Source organism: Eretmochelys imbricata, chromosome 10 (genome assembly GCF_965152235.1).
Source record: "Eretmochelys imbricata isolate rEreImb1 chromosome 10, rEreImb1.hap1, whole genome shotgun sequence".
Lineage (NCBI taxonomy): Eukaryota > Metazoa > Chordata > Testudines > Cheloniidae > Eretmochelys > Eretmochelys imbricata.
In genome coordinates this window covers 6,982,505-6,997,151 of record NC_135581.1, presented here as the reverse complement: position 1 = coordinate 6,997,151, position 14,647 = coordinate 6,982,505, and the positions used below count along the sequence as shown (strand labels likewise).

The 14,647-nt window shown below is 54.1% G+C and overlaps 1 protein-coding gene across 1 annotated transcript in view; it reads left to right on the top strand.

Annotated features, from left to right (window-relative positions):
• The window catches only part of SLC5A10 (solute carrier family 5 member 10), an 80,144-nt gene that overhangs the window by 7,239 nt on the left and 58,258 nt on the right, over positions 1-14,647 (top strand). The window contains exons 6-7 of the mRNA XM_077827998.1: positions 10,709-10,814; positions 13,951-14,031. Coding sequence (XP_077684124.1) covers positions 10,709-10,814; positions 13,951-14,031 — 187 coding nt within the window. The remainder of the gene's footprint in view (positions 1-10,708; positions 10,815-13,950; positions 14,032-14,647) is intronic.

Sequence of the window (14,647 nt, the reverse complement as noted above, 5' to 3'; positions counted from 1 at the left end):
AGGGCTCCATATGTCAGCGTCTGCGTGTCTCTGTGTTCTCATTGGTACATCTTGAAGTAAATTAACTACCGTATTTTATATAACCAATTCCCACAGAATTGTAAAGCATCGTCTTGAGTCGCCTATTATGAAAATACAATAAATAAAATAATAAATCCACCATTACACAATTCCTCCCGCGTACCTCCCAGAGATGTCTCACGTGCCCCCAGCGGGACACGTACCGCAGTTTGGGGACCACTAATCTTGAGTCAGACGCACTCTGAGCTTCAATCCATCTTCATGGGCCAGCTAGCTTGAGCTCAAAGCACCACTTAACACGAGCTAGAGATTTTTGTGTGTGGACAGAGTTCGGGTTGGGGCAACATTCACGTCATATTTTGACCTAGCCCTGTAGTGATGACCAGCCCTTAGAAGACACTCAGTGCTAATAACTAGGACACTTTGTCTTCCAAATGAGAGGCACATTTGTGATGCTGTGGAGAGACTGACGGATAGAGATCACAATGCCAAACCCACAACATGCTCAGCGCTAACTTGCCCATTCTTGGCACCCTCAGCAAAGAGGGAAATGGGACTGGGGAACTGAATCCCCCTCTCCCTTGCCTGTCACTTCTCAAGCAGCGATGCTTCCTGCTAGTCTGGTGGAAAAATGTAGCTGTGAATGTCAAATGTAGTAGGGAAGAAACCAACAGGGCTCAGTGGGAATTAATCTAAAGACCTGTAGAGTTTAATTAAGAACAAGATCCTTGCCCAGGAGTTTTGGAATCCTCCCATAAAATTGAGTTGCAGGGAGAGGGAGCTTTATTGCATTCCACTGGAGGGTCCCAACACCTGCAGGAAGTGTCTGATTCCCACAGGGTGGGTATAGCTGAGTCCTGGCCTTATTCAGGGTTTCTAGACCCGCACAGAACTTCCTCTCTTCATCCTCCTGGGCTGCTCGATGTGTTGTGAGTTTCTTGGGTGTAAACTGACCTGTAATCCAATGACACCAGCCTGGAGCATTGCACCCAGGGGCCAGGCCCAAGGTGCAGAGTAGAGTTGCCTGTTTTGGTTGGATGTATTCCTGACATAATCTTTCATTCCTGGAGACTCTAGGTCGATCCTGGAAGGTTGGCAACCCTACTGCAGAGTGACCTGGGACTGCAGGCAGCGAGGGGTGACCCAGATCCGAGCCACATCCATCCTGCACCCCCCCAGAGAGGAAACAAATAGCCCAGGTGCAGAATGGAGGAAGAAATGTGCTGTAGGGCAGTGGTTCCCAAACTGGGGTTCACGAAACATTACAGGGGATTCTCGGGGACGAAAGTCTCTCATGGTGGTCAGAGCTGTCCCTAGGGACCATGGGCAGCCCGGGGCGGGCAGCCCGCAGCCCCTGGACTTCCAAGCGCTAAGCAGATCAAAGCAAGCATATCTATCACACTGAGGAGATTTAAACTTGAAGACTCCTTATAAGAACTGGAAAGGGAGGTGGATATTTTTTGCTGTTTTTAAAATCAGATAGGCAGCTAGTGGTGTTTTTTAAATTATTATGAAGAAGAAGTTTCAGCTTTGTTGCAACGTGCGTTATTTGCCTGGACTGCTCCAGACCTGATCGCTTGTGTAGGAGGAATTCTCTGAGTTGGGTTCTTAAATCCCTTCCTGCTGTTTCACATCCGATACTCCCTGATGAAACCTAGGAGCCTGGTCTTATAACAGGCTTATTCCAAGTGATACAAGCTACGAAAGTGAGCTCTTGGAAGAGTGTTGCCTTTTTCATAAAGTAATAAAAATACTGTACTGATTAATAATAATAATAATAATAGTGTATAATAAGCATGTCATAAAAACAAATGTTATATTTCCAGGATCACTGCTTTTATAATTTATACTCTGGGAAAGGAGAAAATCCCTGGAAATATTCATTTTTAGGAGGGGGTTCACAAGACTTGACATTTTAGTGAAAGGGGTTCACAGGTTGTTAAAGTTTGGGAACCACTGCTCTAGGGGGACAATCCTGCATGGCCTGCTGGGATAGGGATTGGATGATCTAATGCCTGGATCTGACGAGGTCTTGGCATGTGCACAGGTGAAACAAGAAGCAACTTGCTAGTGGTAACACAACCTTGCGGGATCTGTGAAGCACCGTACCAAGGGATGTTAATAGTGAAATGTAGCTATTGCCCCACCAGAGGGCGCTCACAACCAGTTCACGCTTGTGCCTGGTCTGTGTAGTGTTGCCAACCCTCCAGGCTTGTCCTGGAGTCTCCAGGCATTAAAGATTAATCTTTAATTAAAATGATGTCATGTGATGAAACTTCCAGGGGTATGTCCCCCCAAAACTGGCAACCCTAGCTCTGTGTGTTCTGCCACTCCGAGCTGGGTGGTGACTGCTGCCCCATTCTCTGCCCACGTGGCATTTCCCAACACTACCGCGGCTTTCCTCCAAAAAGGTTCATTCCCTGGATTTGCTTCCAGGAGCCCCAGCCTCGGCCCCAGAGCCCCCCCAGCTGCGGCCCCCTTACCCTTGTCCTCCATCTCCTGGTGGGGGGCAGGGACGAGGAGGTGCAGACAGGGGCGCAACCCTCAAAAGGCTGGGGACCGCTGCTCTAGGCAGACTGATGGCGGAGCTGGATATAGTCATGATAACAGACAGGCCGTTGGTAGGGAGTCCTGGCCTGGAGGGACGAGAGGTTCGTGTGCTTGCCTACTGCGCATCCCAGTGAGAACTGGCTCCACATGCCGAAGTTCTTGAATCGGGCAGAGGCGTGATAGCCTTGGAAGGACTCGTTTGCCATGGGAGCCGAGCACCTTCAAGTCCTGTTGTGACCTGTCAGGCAGATCTCCAGGTGTGCTGTTTCCCTGGTTCTGGGAGCTGAACATATGTTTTCCTTGTGCCCCGGGGTGGGGGTGGGGGACACACCATAGTTTGGGACCTGACAGTTCTGCAGAGTGGCCCACAGCTGCACGTGTATTGTGAGGGATCACAGCCTGAGTCTGAAAACGTGTGGACTGTTTCAGAGCTGTGGTGGGGAGTGGTGTGGCAAACTCTGAGGGCCACTTGAAATACAGGAGGTACTTCAGCTTGTAAGACTGGGATATCTGAGTTAATTTGATCCTGCCTTTATCCGACACAGCCATTCAGCCTTTCCCATGGGAAACAGCTGTTTGCAGAGGTTCAGCTCCTGCCCAGTAATGTCTGTTGTGGGCTGAAAATCAGCCGGCATCAGGAGTAATGTTGAAGAAATGCAAGTATGGAATCCCCATTATTTGACAGCTAGCACTGTGTGCTGCCACGTCTCTCTCCAGAGTGGCAGAGTTGCCCTCTCTTCCCTGGTCCTCTTTCCCACTGGGGGCCTAGCTAGTTGCTAGGATGCTTCTTTGATTTGTCTGGCTTCCCTTGGATTTGGATCGCAAATATCTAATTGTGCAGCTTGTAATGGCTGTTGACCTACACATTCATTCCTGGATGTGAAGGTCAGAAAGGACGGTTGCGATCATCTGGTCTGACCTGCATAGCACAGGCTGGAGGATTCCAAAGAAGATGAACTTTGCACCTTCAAATCACTCGTTGTGTTCTCCCTGCCGGGTACAGATTATATCTTGAAAGCTTTGCTGTTATTCTGGTGTTTCTCTCCACGCCTGGGCTTGGTGTCTCAAGCCCTGAGAGTCGCTCCCCACCATGTGTCTCTTCTTTGCTAAAGCTGTAGCTCCTCAAAGATTTATTGTCCCTGCATTCCACCACGGTTGGGCATTGTGATTACTGGTGAGTCTCAGCTGGTCTCTGACTCACTCAGAATGCACTTGTAAAGGAACTCGCCTAGACCAGGAGATTACACTGGCTGCTTGTGTAACCCACCCACCTCCTGGGTGTGGGCTTCTGTCCCATCTAGTGGCACCAAGACCACTTAGAGAGAGAGATTAATGAGTCTGCGCTACAGCCTAAGCTAACAGCCAGTTGGCTTTTAGCTCATGCGGTAGAGGCTCATGCACTAAGCTCCAGAGGTCCCCAGTTCAATCCTGCCCGTTACACGGGCTCCATTCCTGGTGCATTTGGATCCAATAGTTGTTGCCAGCCGTACGTTGGGATGAATGTTTGCAAGCACACAGGGACAAACTGATCCAGTGTCCTGCCTCCTACATGGACTACTGCGGGATGCTTTAGAGGAATGCACCCAGCTAAGCAATGCTTTAGAGGAATGCACCCAGCTAACTTACAATGCACCCAGCTAAGCAATTCTATCCCATGGGGGAAATTTCTTCCTGCCCCAGCTGGTGCCCTGAGCATGAAGGTCAAGAGCTCTATAGTGATTTTCCTAGCTAGCACGTGCTGTTCTCGTGCATACGTCTGGAACACCCTGCACCGCAAAGCTGAGAAGCAGTGTCCCCAGCACTCCCTTTTCCCAGCGAAACAGCCCCTCGTGCTCTTGTACCTACCGCATATGGGCCCACAGCTCTTATTCTGGCACAGCGTCTGTGTGGGGAAGTGAGCCCTGCTAAGCGCTGCGATCAAAACCAGTGTCACGCCCACTAAGAGTGCGTCTTTGTCTCCCCCTAGTGGCTGGTCCACCGAAGACCGTGGTTTTCAACCTGGGTCCATGGACCCCGGGGGTACGCAGACTATCTCCGAGATTTCCAAAGGGGGCTGCACCTCCATTTGAAACTTTTTAGGGGTCCACAAATGAAAAGAGGTTGAACACCCCTGACCTAAGAACTATATAAGGCTGCTGCTACTTCACCATCCAAGGGATTGTCTTTTAGCTCAAGCGGTAGAAGCTGATGCTCTTCGTGCTGCAGTGTGGCAGGTTCAAATCCTACTGCCAACTCAAGTGGGGTGTTAGACTTCAGGCACTCAGGATGGGCTTCCCAGGGGTCTTTGTCCCCAGCTAGTAGATGGCATCCTATAAGAATATACTGGAGCACCCTATCTGGGCTGGGCAGCACACTGTGGGTATCAGCCTGCTTTAAAGATCATGTATGGTCCCTAGCTGCTGCATTCCAGCGACGTCCTGGCTTCACCAGGGTCACAGGGTTCACCCCATTAAATCAAAACCCTGCCTTGTGCCTGTTTTCTCTCTTGTGCAGTGCTGACAGCATTGGGTAAGAGCCAGCTTCCAAGTGAGGTCACTCATGGGTGCAGGGAATGGCAAGCCTTCTGCCAAGGCCGTAGGGCCTGACTTCAAAGGCTTTGCCCTGCTTTTACAATGGAATTGACTTGTCTCGTGGATGGTTCAGGCCTGCTTTTAATGAGCTTGTTTTTGTCTTTGGGACGTCTTATTAACAAGTCACATGTTCTCTCATTGTTTGCCACCCTAGCAAAATTACAAAGCAGGCGGAGATGCCATGGCCTCTTCAGAGCCAGGAATTAAAGGCATTTGCACCAAGTGTAGCTGGCAGCAAACATTGTGAGACCTTAAGGAACCCAGGAGGAACAGTTATGAAATCTGCTCTCCAAGGCTGGGTCCTACCAGCCGGGCGAGGGGGGAAAAGTGGAGGCTTGCTGGGGTGGGGTCGTTCCCAGGAATGGCAGCTTAGAAGCTGGCAAGTGCTGACATGAAAGACGGTAAATCATTCTGGAGAAGAACATTGGGAGCTCCAGGGAACGTGACGGACAATGGCCCCTTTTAATCCCAGCTCCATGCTGGGATGGAACTGTGGTTGGCGGAAGCTGATGGTTCTTCATGCTCCTACCAATGGAGAATGACCCCCTAAATTAATAATACCTTGTGCTGGGACTAGTAGCTTAGGGGAGCGTGACCGGCATCCTGAGCCTTCCCCCTTAGAGTCTCAGGGTGGAGCACAGCCCTGGGTATCATTATTATTGTTACTGATGAGTTTCTGCTGGTCTCTGACCATTGCAGTGGAATTGCCTAGTCCAGGAGATGATGCTGGCATCTGGTGCCATTCCTGGGGGGCTGGATAAGATAGCTGACCCAAAGTCCTATTAAGGCTTAGTTGCGGCTTCAGCCATGTGTTCTCTGTAGAAAGGTGCCCACATCAAGCGCAGCCAGTATTCAGTGCCACCCCCCCTTGCCAGCCGCAGCAGAGAATCCAAGATCTTAATGGACCCTAGGTACTAACCTGGCCTCTCCTTTAGAGATGGCCTGGCCAAAATGGAGTTGAGGCAAATTCATAACCTAGCTAGAACATTAACTAAAACACTGACCATGAATGGGCCACAGCCTCATCTGGTGTAAATCAGCAGAGCGTGATTGACTCCAGCACAGCTCGGTGGACGTCAGCTGAAGTTCTGGCCCCAGCCTGGGCGTTACATCATACAGTCATTAATTATGAACTGCACAGCTCTTCGTTAAAAAGAGTCAAATGTTTTGTTCAGTTAGGGGACAATCATGGTTCCCTTCCCTGAGGCTCTTGGCTGCTGTAGAAGGCTGCAGTAATGGCCATGGTGGGACTCCTTGGCAGACTGATGGGAGGATTCCTTCTTGCTTACCCCCATGCCCTTGGGATGCTGCAGAGAGAGATCCGCAATGCAAAGCCCAATTGCTTGAGCTGGGCACCGGTGCGGGGTCTGTGTCTTAGGAACCGAGAGCAGCAACAGCTCACATATCTCCAGCAGGGATGGAGCCTGGCAGGTCCAGCCTGGGGGCTGATTCCATGCAGCTCGGCAGAACGTGCTGTGGACACTCTTTGGAAGGTTAGAGAACAGCGCGGGTCCCTCCCGTGTCCTGGCTGGCTGGCTCCTGGGAATGTTAGACAGGGCTGGTTCATTCTCGTCACCCAGTGTGAGGCTGGGCCCACGTGGCTGCGGTTTGCACCTCGCCCTCAGAGAAGCCTTGGCCTTGAGCTTGATGAGCTAGATCTTGCCCTCGGTTCCACCCGCACAGCCCAGCCGCTAATCCCATGGAGAACGTGGATGCCCCGCTTTGCTGAGCTGAGCATGACGCAGCTCTGCTGCGTGGATTGGACTGCACCCCAGCACCATTTGTAGCCGGGACCCTCCTGATTAAATTGGCAGGCGTCCCACCAGCTCGCAGAATATCCACAGGCTGCATTCGTGAAGCTCCCATGGGGCTGAGTCTTACCAAGTCCTCCTCTTCTCCTGAATTTGTCAAGTTAAAGGCCTTGTTAATCCGGGACTCTTCCAGTAATGTCTGTTGGGCCAGTCCAGCTCCCACTGAAATACTGCAGGCATGTTAGAGATCCTGCTGGCGAAAGAATGACTCCTGCACCCAGGTTCTGTATTGCAGAGGAAGGTGCTACAATCCTCCGTGACCTGCGGAGCTTGGGGCTCTTCCTGCTCCTTCCACCATCCTGTCTGCATTTCTGGGACAACTTCTCCTTCCTCCTTCCCTTGCTCCAAACAGAAGGCACTGCCCCTCTCAGGCCAGAAGCTGAGATCCTGGCGTGGAAGGTGCTATAGAAAGTGTGCGAGGGGTTAGGGTATGAATTATTATATTTAGCCCTTTCCTCTGTCGATCTTGGTGCTTTCTCAGGCTGGGTGAGCGAGCGTGGTTATCCATGTTGTACTCACAGGGAAACTCACTTGCCCAAGGTCATCCAGCAGGGACTGGAATAAAGGCCAGTTCTCTTGGCCCCTTGTTTGCTGCCTCCCAGGGCCAGTCTGGTCTGGGACCAAGTTTCATCCTGGAAAGGGTCTTTTACTAATAACCACCTCTCGCCCTTTGTCAGCAGGTCTTCCTGTGACCTCTCTGAAAGGCTCTGCTTTGGAGGCCTGACTAACTGGGGGCTGGCACAAGGAGATATAAACTACACATCCTGCACCAGCCTGGCAGCCCTAAGAACTCAGGCTGACTTTCACCCGAAAAGGGCTGAGATCCTTAGCTGGGGTAAATGAGTGTCCGTGGAGTTGGGCTGATTTGCACCAGCTGAGGATCTGGCCCTACATTTTTAACTAACCTCCCACTTATCTTTCCATGCATGCTCTCCGCTGGGCAATGGAAAGTCTCCCATGGGTGGCCATTTGTTTGGGTCCTTCCGTCCAAGTCCCATGGAGCCGCGTGATTCGAACAGAGTGTGACGCCAGGAATGAGCTGAGCCCAGCGTGGTTTGTGAGAACCCGTGTAACTCTGGGCCAGCCCCCTGTGTTCCCTTTCCCGTCGCTGCTGGGTATCTAGAGAGTCCGGCCAAGTCCCCTGTGAGTCCAGCCAAGTGCAGGGTCTGTGATGCTGAAACCACTTGTGATGGTCCAGCCTTCTGACCAGCTGTGATGCCACAAATGAATGAGGCTCGGCTGGACGGTGCCCTGGAGAGAGCTCTCCATGTGGGTGGGCAGGCCTCTCCCAGGTGTCCTAGCAGAGCTGCAGGGCTGGGGTTCCTCAAGGCATCTTGCTGCAATCTCATAGCAACATCTCCTCCTTGTGCTCCAGAAGCTGGTCTCGCAGAACCCCTGGTGTGTGTTAGAATGGCTCCTTTGGCTGATCTCAGCGTACACCCAACCCTGGCGGCTGCAAATCTGGTGTGGTGGCTAGAGCAGGGGACTGGGAGTCAGGGTTGCTGGGTTCGATCCCTCACTTTGCTACTCTTTGCTGCCCAACTGCAAGCAACGCCCATCGCCGCTGAGTGCCTCAGTTTCTCCATCTGTCAAATGGATATAATCCTTAATTAGCTTTGTGGGGGGTTGAGCTTATTTTTGGCTCTAAGATCCTTGGATAAGAGGTGCTATAGAAATACAGACCTAGTGATTCCTCTAGTGTTTGCACTCAGCCTGTTTGCTCCTCTCCTGGCGTGGATCCTATCTGTGGTATGCTTGGCAAGAGATTCCCGCCCCCTGCCCAGTGCCATTTGCCCTTGTGAATGCCCCAGCTCATGGCCCACCACCCCGCTGGGGATGGCCCAAAGCTCAGACAGGGTCAGCGTCCCACTCCCGCTGGCGGGGAGCGGGGCTCTGGGAAACAGCTTGGCAGGCTTTTCAAAGGTGGCAGCGGCTGCCAAGGGAACAAATCCAGTCAAGCAGAGAGGGATAGACCGGCCCTCCGCCCTTGCTGCACGTGTCATGTGTGCCCGCTGGCCTGCCGAAGGGTGGCAGAGACGGCAGATGAGTTTGCTGAGTAGACAGAAAACAGGAACCAAGGGGAAGAGCTGAGCTGCGGCGCAAAGCTCCTGCTGGCTCTGGATTTGGGGGCTCCCCTCCAGCCGTCTCTAGGTTCAGGGACTATGGGGGGTCTGGATGCTGCACAGCCCCTGCGTCACCCTGCCTCCGCGGGGGAGAACAACTCCCGTGTGTTTCCTGGGCTCCATTTCCTCCTGGGGGCCGTGCCCTCTTCCACTCTGCCTCCGGCTCTCCCCAGCCACCACGGCCTCTCTTTGGGACCGGCCCGATGGTGGATGTTGCAGAGATGAGGCAGCTTAACGGCCTTTCACGGCAGAACTGAGTGCCTGGCCCGGGGACTGGGAGCAGCCCGCCCCTCTTGTCCGCCTGGTCCGTCCTCCCCTTGGTGCTGCGCCAAGCTCGCTGCCTTCCAGGCATGGGCGTGCCCCAGGTGAGAGACTCCAAGGTGTTGGGGCTCTGTGCCATTGTGCGTCCTATCAGCGGTTCAGCATAACTGGGAATTAGCATCTCTAGTTCCGAGGTAGCTGAGCTAGTGACCCCACCAGGGTCGTCTCCTCTCCCTAGAGCACCAGGGGAGAGCTCCCGCTCTGAGAGGATGACCTGCCCTTAGCCTGAAATGACAAAGATGTGAGGCAGTGGCATGGGGGACTCGGGGCTCCCGGGTTCTGCTCCTGAATCTTCTGCTGACTTGCTGCGTGACCTTGGCTGAGTCACTTGCCTGGGCCCTGCCTCAATTTCCCCACCTGGCGCTCATCTGCCTGTCAGGCTTAATGAGTGAATGTTTCTAGAGTGCTTCGAGATCCTCGGCTGAAAGTAGTGCTAGGAGGAGAGTATGCTAGTGAGGAGTTATATACCCTGGGGAGATGCTGAGTCTGGCTGGGTCCAGTTCTGCAGTGACCATCTGGCTTCTCAGCGGTAGGGTCAGCAGTGGGGCAGGGAAGAGGAGTAAATGGGTCAGTGACAGGCCTGATCCTGGCAGGTGCTGATCACCCTTAACTCTCCTTCATTCTCAAGGGACTGGGGGCATGCCAGCGCCTGGCGGGATGATAATACTCCCGAGCTTTTCTATAGCACTTGTCCTCCAGAGAACCGAAAGTGCGTCACCCAGGCGTTTGGTATCATTAGCCTCGTTTTACAGCTGGGGAAACTGAGGCACGGAGCAGTCAACTGATTTGACCAAGGTGCCCCCAGCAGGCCAGCCCCAGAGCTGGGAACCGGAACCCAGGTGTCCTGAGTGCCACGCGAGTGCGCTAGCCACTAGACCACACTGCCTCCTCGTTAAGGATTAGACTCCTGCGTGAGAGCGAGAGAGGCTGGGTTGCCAGCCCTGACGACTATCCTACTCTATTTCTCTCCAAATGGGCCCACTGCGGGGAAGTGGCATTTGGAGCTTCCCTTGGCATTGCTTGCCCAGCACGGCCCTGCAGGGCACTACTCGGGTGGGAAGGGCAGGTCAGTCCCCGGGTTAATACCAGTGGTTCTGTGCTCAGCTGAAGCGGGCTGAGACCTCCAGCTCACACCATGCAGTGCCCATGTGGGGAAGCACTTACCTCCAGTTGGGTGTATGGAAGAAGGTGCTAAGCTCTGTGGTACCCAGGTTAGCTCTGGGTAGATTGTCCCCATTCCCACCTCTCCGGGTGTTGGCAGGGCATAGCCCTGGGCCTCGCCCTAATGCTGTGTTCTTTATTTCACGTGCAGACAGATCTGTACTCCGGGGCCCTGTTTGTACAAGTTTGCCTGGGCTGGAACCTCTACCTCTCCACCGTCCTGATGCTGGTGGTCACAGCTCTCTACACCATCGCTGGTAAGCTGCGAAGTGTTGGAGCAGGAAGGACTCCGAGGCCGGCACTCTGCTGGGCACACAGTGCTTACGTTCTGCCCCTAGCTCCCGAAATACCTCTGGGCTCATTGGCTCGGGATTCCCTGCCCTCTGCCGCTGCACTCCTGATCGCGCAGCCTTTGTGTAGGTCCAGGGAAGTCAGCAGGACGACCGGGGTGAGGGCTGCATGAGTGAGGTTCTAATGTGCAGTAACTTCCGCCCTCTCCAACATGTGCCTTGAATTCTCTCTTGTGTATACGAACGGGTGCAAACGTCCGCACACGGGGGTCGGGGGGGAGCTATTATTAATGGCCACCATTGTGACATCCCCACATTATGACCATCCTAAGAGGGTCCAACCCCTTATCTGAAGGGCCTTAGCGAATGCACTTCACCACCGACTTCTCCGCGTGTCGTAATCCGTCGTGCTCTTCGGCTGCAAAGAACACTAATCTCAGCTCATTCATGCCCGGAGGGGAGGTAGTAACAAGCGTTCTCCCTGTTTTACTGGTGGGCTGACCAATGGGATTTCCCCACTCATTCACTGGTAGTGAGGCTCAGGGCTGGGAGTAGAATTCATGAGTTCCTGGCTCCCACCCTGCACAGACCACCGGGTCCGATATCCTTGGCAGGCCCCTGAATTATTATCATAGAATCATAGAATACCAGGGTTGGAAGGGACCTCAGGAGGTCATCTAGTCCAACCCCCTGCTCAAAGCAGGACCAATCCCCAATTTTTGCCCCAGATCCCTAAATGGCCCCCTCAAGGATTGAACTCACAACCCTGGGTTTAGCAGGCCAATGCTCAAACCACTGAGCTATCAGAGGAGGTTCCCTTCGTTGTCCATGTCAGGGGAGTCACGCCAGCCCAGAAAGTTTGGCTCAATCTCTTCTCTTCTGTCAGTCAAAGCAATACTCCTCCCCAGTACCTCTAAACCAGGGGTGGGCAAACTATGGCCTGCGGGCCACATCTGGCCTGTCAGACCATTTAATCCGGCCCTCAGCTCCTGCCGGGCAGCAGGGTCGGGGGTTTGCCCCACTTCGTGCGACTCCCAGGAAGCAGCCGGCATGACCCTCCTCAGGCTCCTACGTAGTACACATCCGCAGGCACTGCCCCCGCAGCTCCCATTGGCCACGGTTCCTGGCCAATGGGAGCTGCGGGGGTGGCACCTATGGAAGGGGCAGCACACAGAGCCGCCTGGCTGTATCTCAGAGCTGGAGGGAGACATGCTTCTGGGAGCTGCTTGCAATAAGCACCACCCGGAGCCTGCACCCCTGAGCCCACCCTGCTCCCCAATCCCTTGCAACAGCCCTGATCCCCCTCCCACCCTCCAAACCCCTCGATCCCAGTCCAGAACCTCCTCCTGCACCCCAAACCTCTCATCCCCAGCCCCACCCCGGAGCCTGCACCCCCTGCCAGAGCCCTCACACCCCTCCCCCATACCCCAACCCCCTGCCCCAGCCCTGATCCCCCTCCTGCCCTCTGAACCCCTTGGTCCCAGTCTGGAGCCTCCTCCTGCACCCCAAACACGTCATCCCCAGCACCACCCCCAGAGCCCTCACCCCCCCCCCCCCCGCACCCCAATCAGGAGCCCCCTCCTGCACCTTGAACTCATCATTTCGGGCCCCACCCCAGAGCCCGCATCCCCAGCCGGATCCCTCACCCACTCCCGCACCCCAACCCCCGATTTCATGAGCATTCATGGCCCACCATACAATTTCCATGCTCCGATGTGTCCCTCAGGTCGAAAAGTTTGCCCACCCCTGCTCTAAGCTGTATTCGGATGTCACTGTGATTCTCTGGTCCCCAACAAATTGTGTCCGCATGTTTTCCGGTCCATAGAGCATATGTTGGTGTTGGGTATTTAACTCTATGAGCTCAGAGAGTGGGTGGGGTCACTGAGCCATTGAACCAGGAGAACATCTCTTAAAATCCGTGTAATCGAATCGGATGTTACGGGTTATGGGAAACCCAGAAATTTTGCCATGAGACGTGAGTCAATAGCTTCAAACCCTTTGCTACAGCTCAGCTACGTTTTAAGCCTCTTCTCTCCACTGGCCGAATTCCCGTCTCCCTAGGCGAGCAGGCTCGGATCAACCACAAGGATAAAGGGGTTGCTTGGTCAAGAGGGTGTGGAAGGGCTAAAATGCACAGCGCTGGGCTAGACAATGGTTAATGGGGGACCGGCTAAGAGTGCCAGGAGCTGATGGGTGAGAACACCAGGGGACGGTGTGGAATTGCTTGGAGAGTACGAGGCGGGAGACTTGGGGGCAAGGGGATGAAAGGAAGGAAAAGGAGGGATCCATTTCTTAGCAGGGCTCATGCGTTGGCTGGAATGGGGTCCACAGCCGAGTGCAGGAAGCCCCGTTGTTGGGTTAGTTACAAACAGGGCAAAGCGCCAAGGAATTATTTATTTGTATCCCCGTAGCACCTATGCGCCCCAGGCCTGGACGCGCGCACACACCTAGTAATCACGGCTACTGTTCGGACAGCCCCGTTCTGTGACCGTTCTAAGAGGCTCTAATGGACCGAGACCCTATTGTGCTAGGAGCTGTACAAACCCAGACCACAAAGCTGGTCCCTGCCTGAGAGAGAGGACTGGGCTCTTGTGCTAAGGAGAGCGCCGCTGCGTGGCCACAGCATGGCCTTCTGCGCAGGAGCGTGAGAACATGGCGCTCTCGCTTCAGCTCCTCTTTCCAGACGAACCCACCCCGCCCTGACCCGTCCCCTTCCTTTTTATCCCATGCGCTTGGGACTCCTGCTCAGCCGTGACGGCAAGGCCTGGCACTCAGCCGCCTCTGCACCGTCCTCTATGTTTGTGGGGGAGCGCAACACCCTTACGCTCCCCGCTCTGCAACTGGAGTGTGCATGGCCCCAGCCCACCCGTGGGGAGATAGGCAGCCCCATAACCCTTGGTTGCACAGCAGTGAACGGAGCTGGCCCTCCTGTTTTACCTTGGTGGAAGCACTTCCAGGCCTGCCATGCAGGTCTCCTGCTCAGCAGGGATCAATAACCGACGGACACGCCTCCAGGTGAATGGTTCGCTTTATTGTTGACATACCAACAAAGCCTGGCCCTGTGCCAATTGAGACCCCTGTATCTCGTTCCCGTCTCGTGCAGGTGGGCTGGCAGCTGTGATCTACACTGACACTCTGCAGACGCTCATCATGATAATCGGAGCTGTCATCTTAGCTGTAACAGGTAAGGCCAGGGAGCTGCACAGACATACCCCCTCCAAGGAAATCTCTTTCCTCACGCAACTCGAGCAGTCTTAAAAATAAATTAAAATACCTGATCTGAGCGAGTCACATGCCCAGACGTTTAGGGTGAGCTTTGCCGCTCTGCGGACGGCTAGCAAAAGCCTGCACCACTTACGCTCCCCTGTGGCCATATCCCCATGTGTGCACACCCTGTGGGTCTAAGTGCTGCACAGACTTCGTGCTGGGTCTCTGCACCGGGGTGAATTCCCCGCCTCGTGCCCTTCCTGTTTAATTGTTCTACGTGGCAGGCTCCCGGTATCCATGTGATCGATCTAGGACGACAGGCTGGTTAGGTGATTGATTATCAAGTGGAACTTCAAGTTTTTCTCCAGGTAATTCCCAGCTGTTGACTCCCTGGGTGTTATTTGGGGCATACCCGGAAGGGATCCACCCACATCAGAACGCAGCTTCCTCTGGTCTTCTCTGAAACATGCACAGCAAAAGCCGAGGCGTGAGAGAGTCTGCGTTCCATGTGCATGCAGCCAGGGAGCTGGAACCGGCGCTGGGCACTCTCCTCCCTTCCTCAGGGTCTTCCTCGGCTTTGCTCTAACGCCATT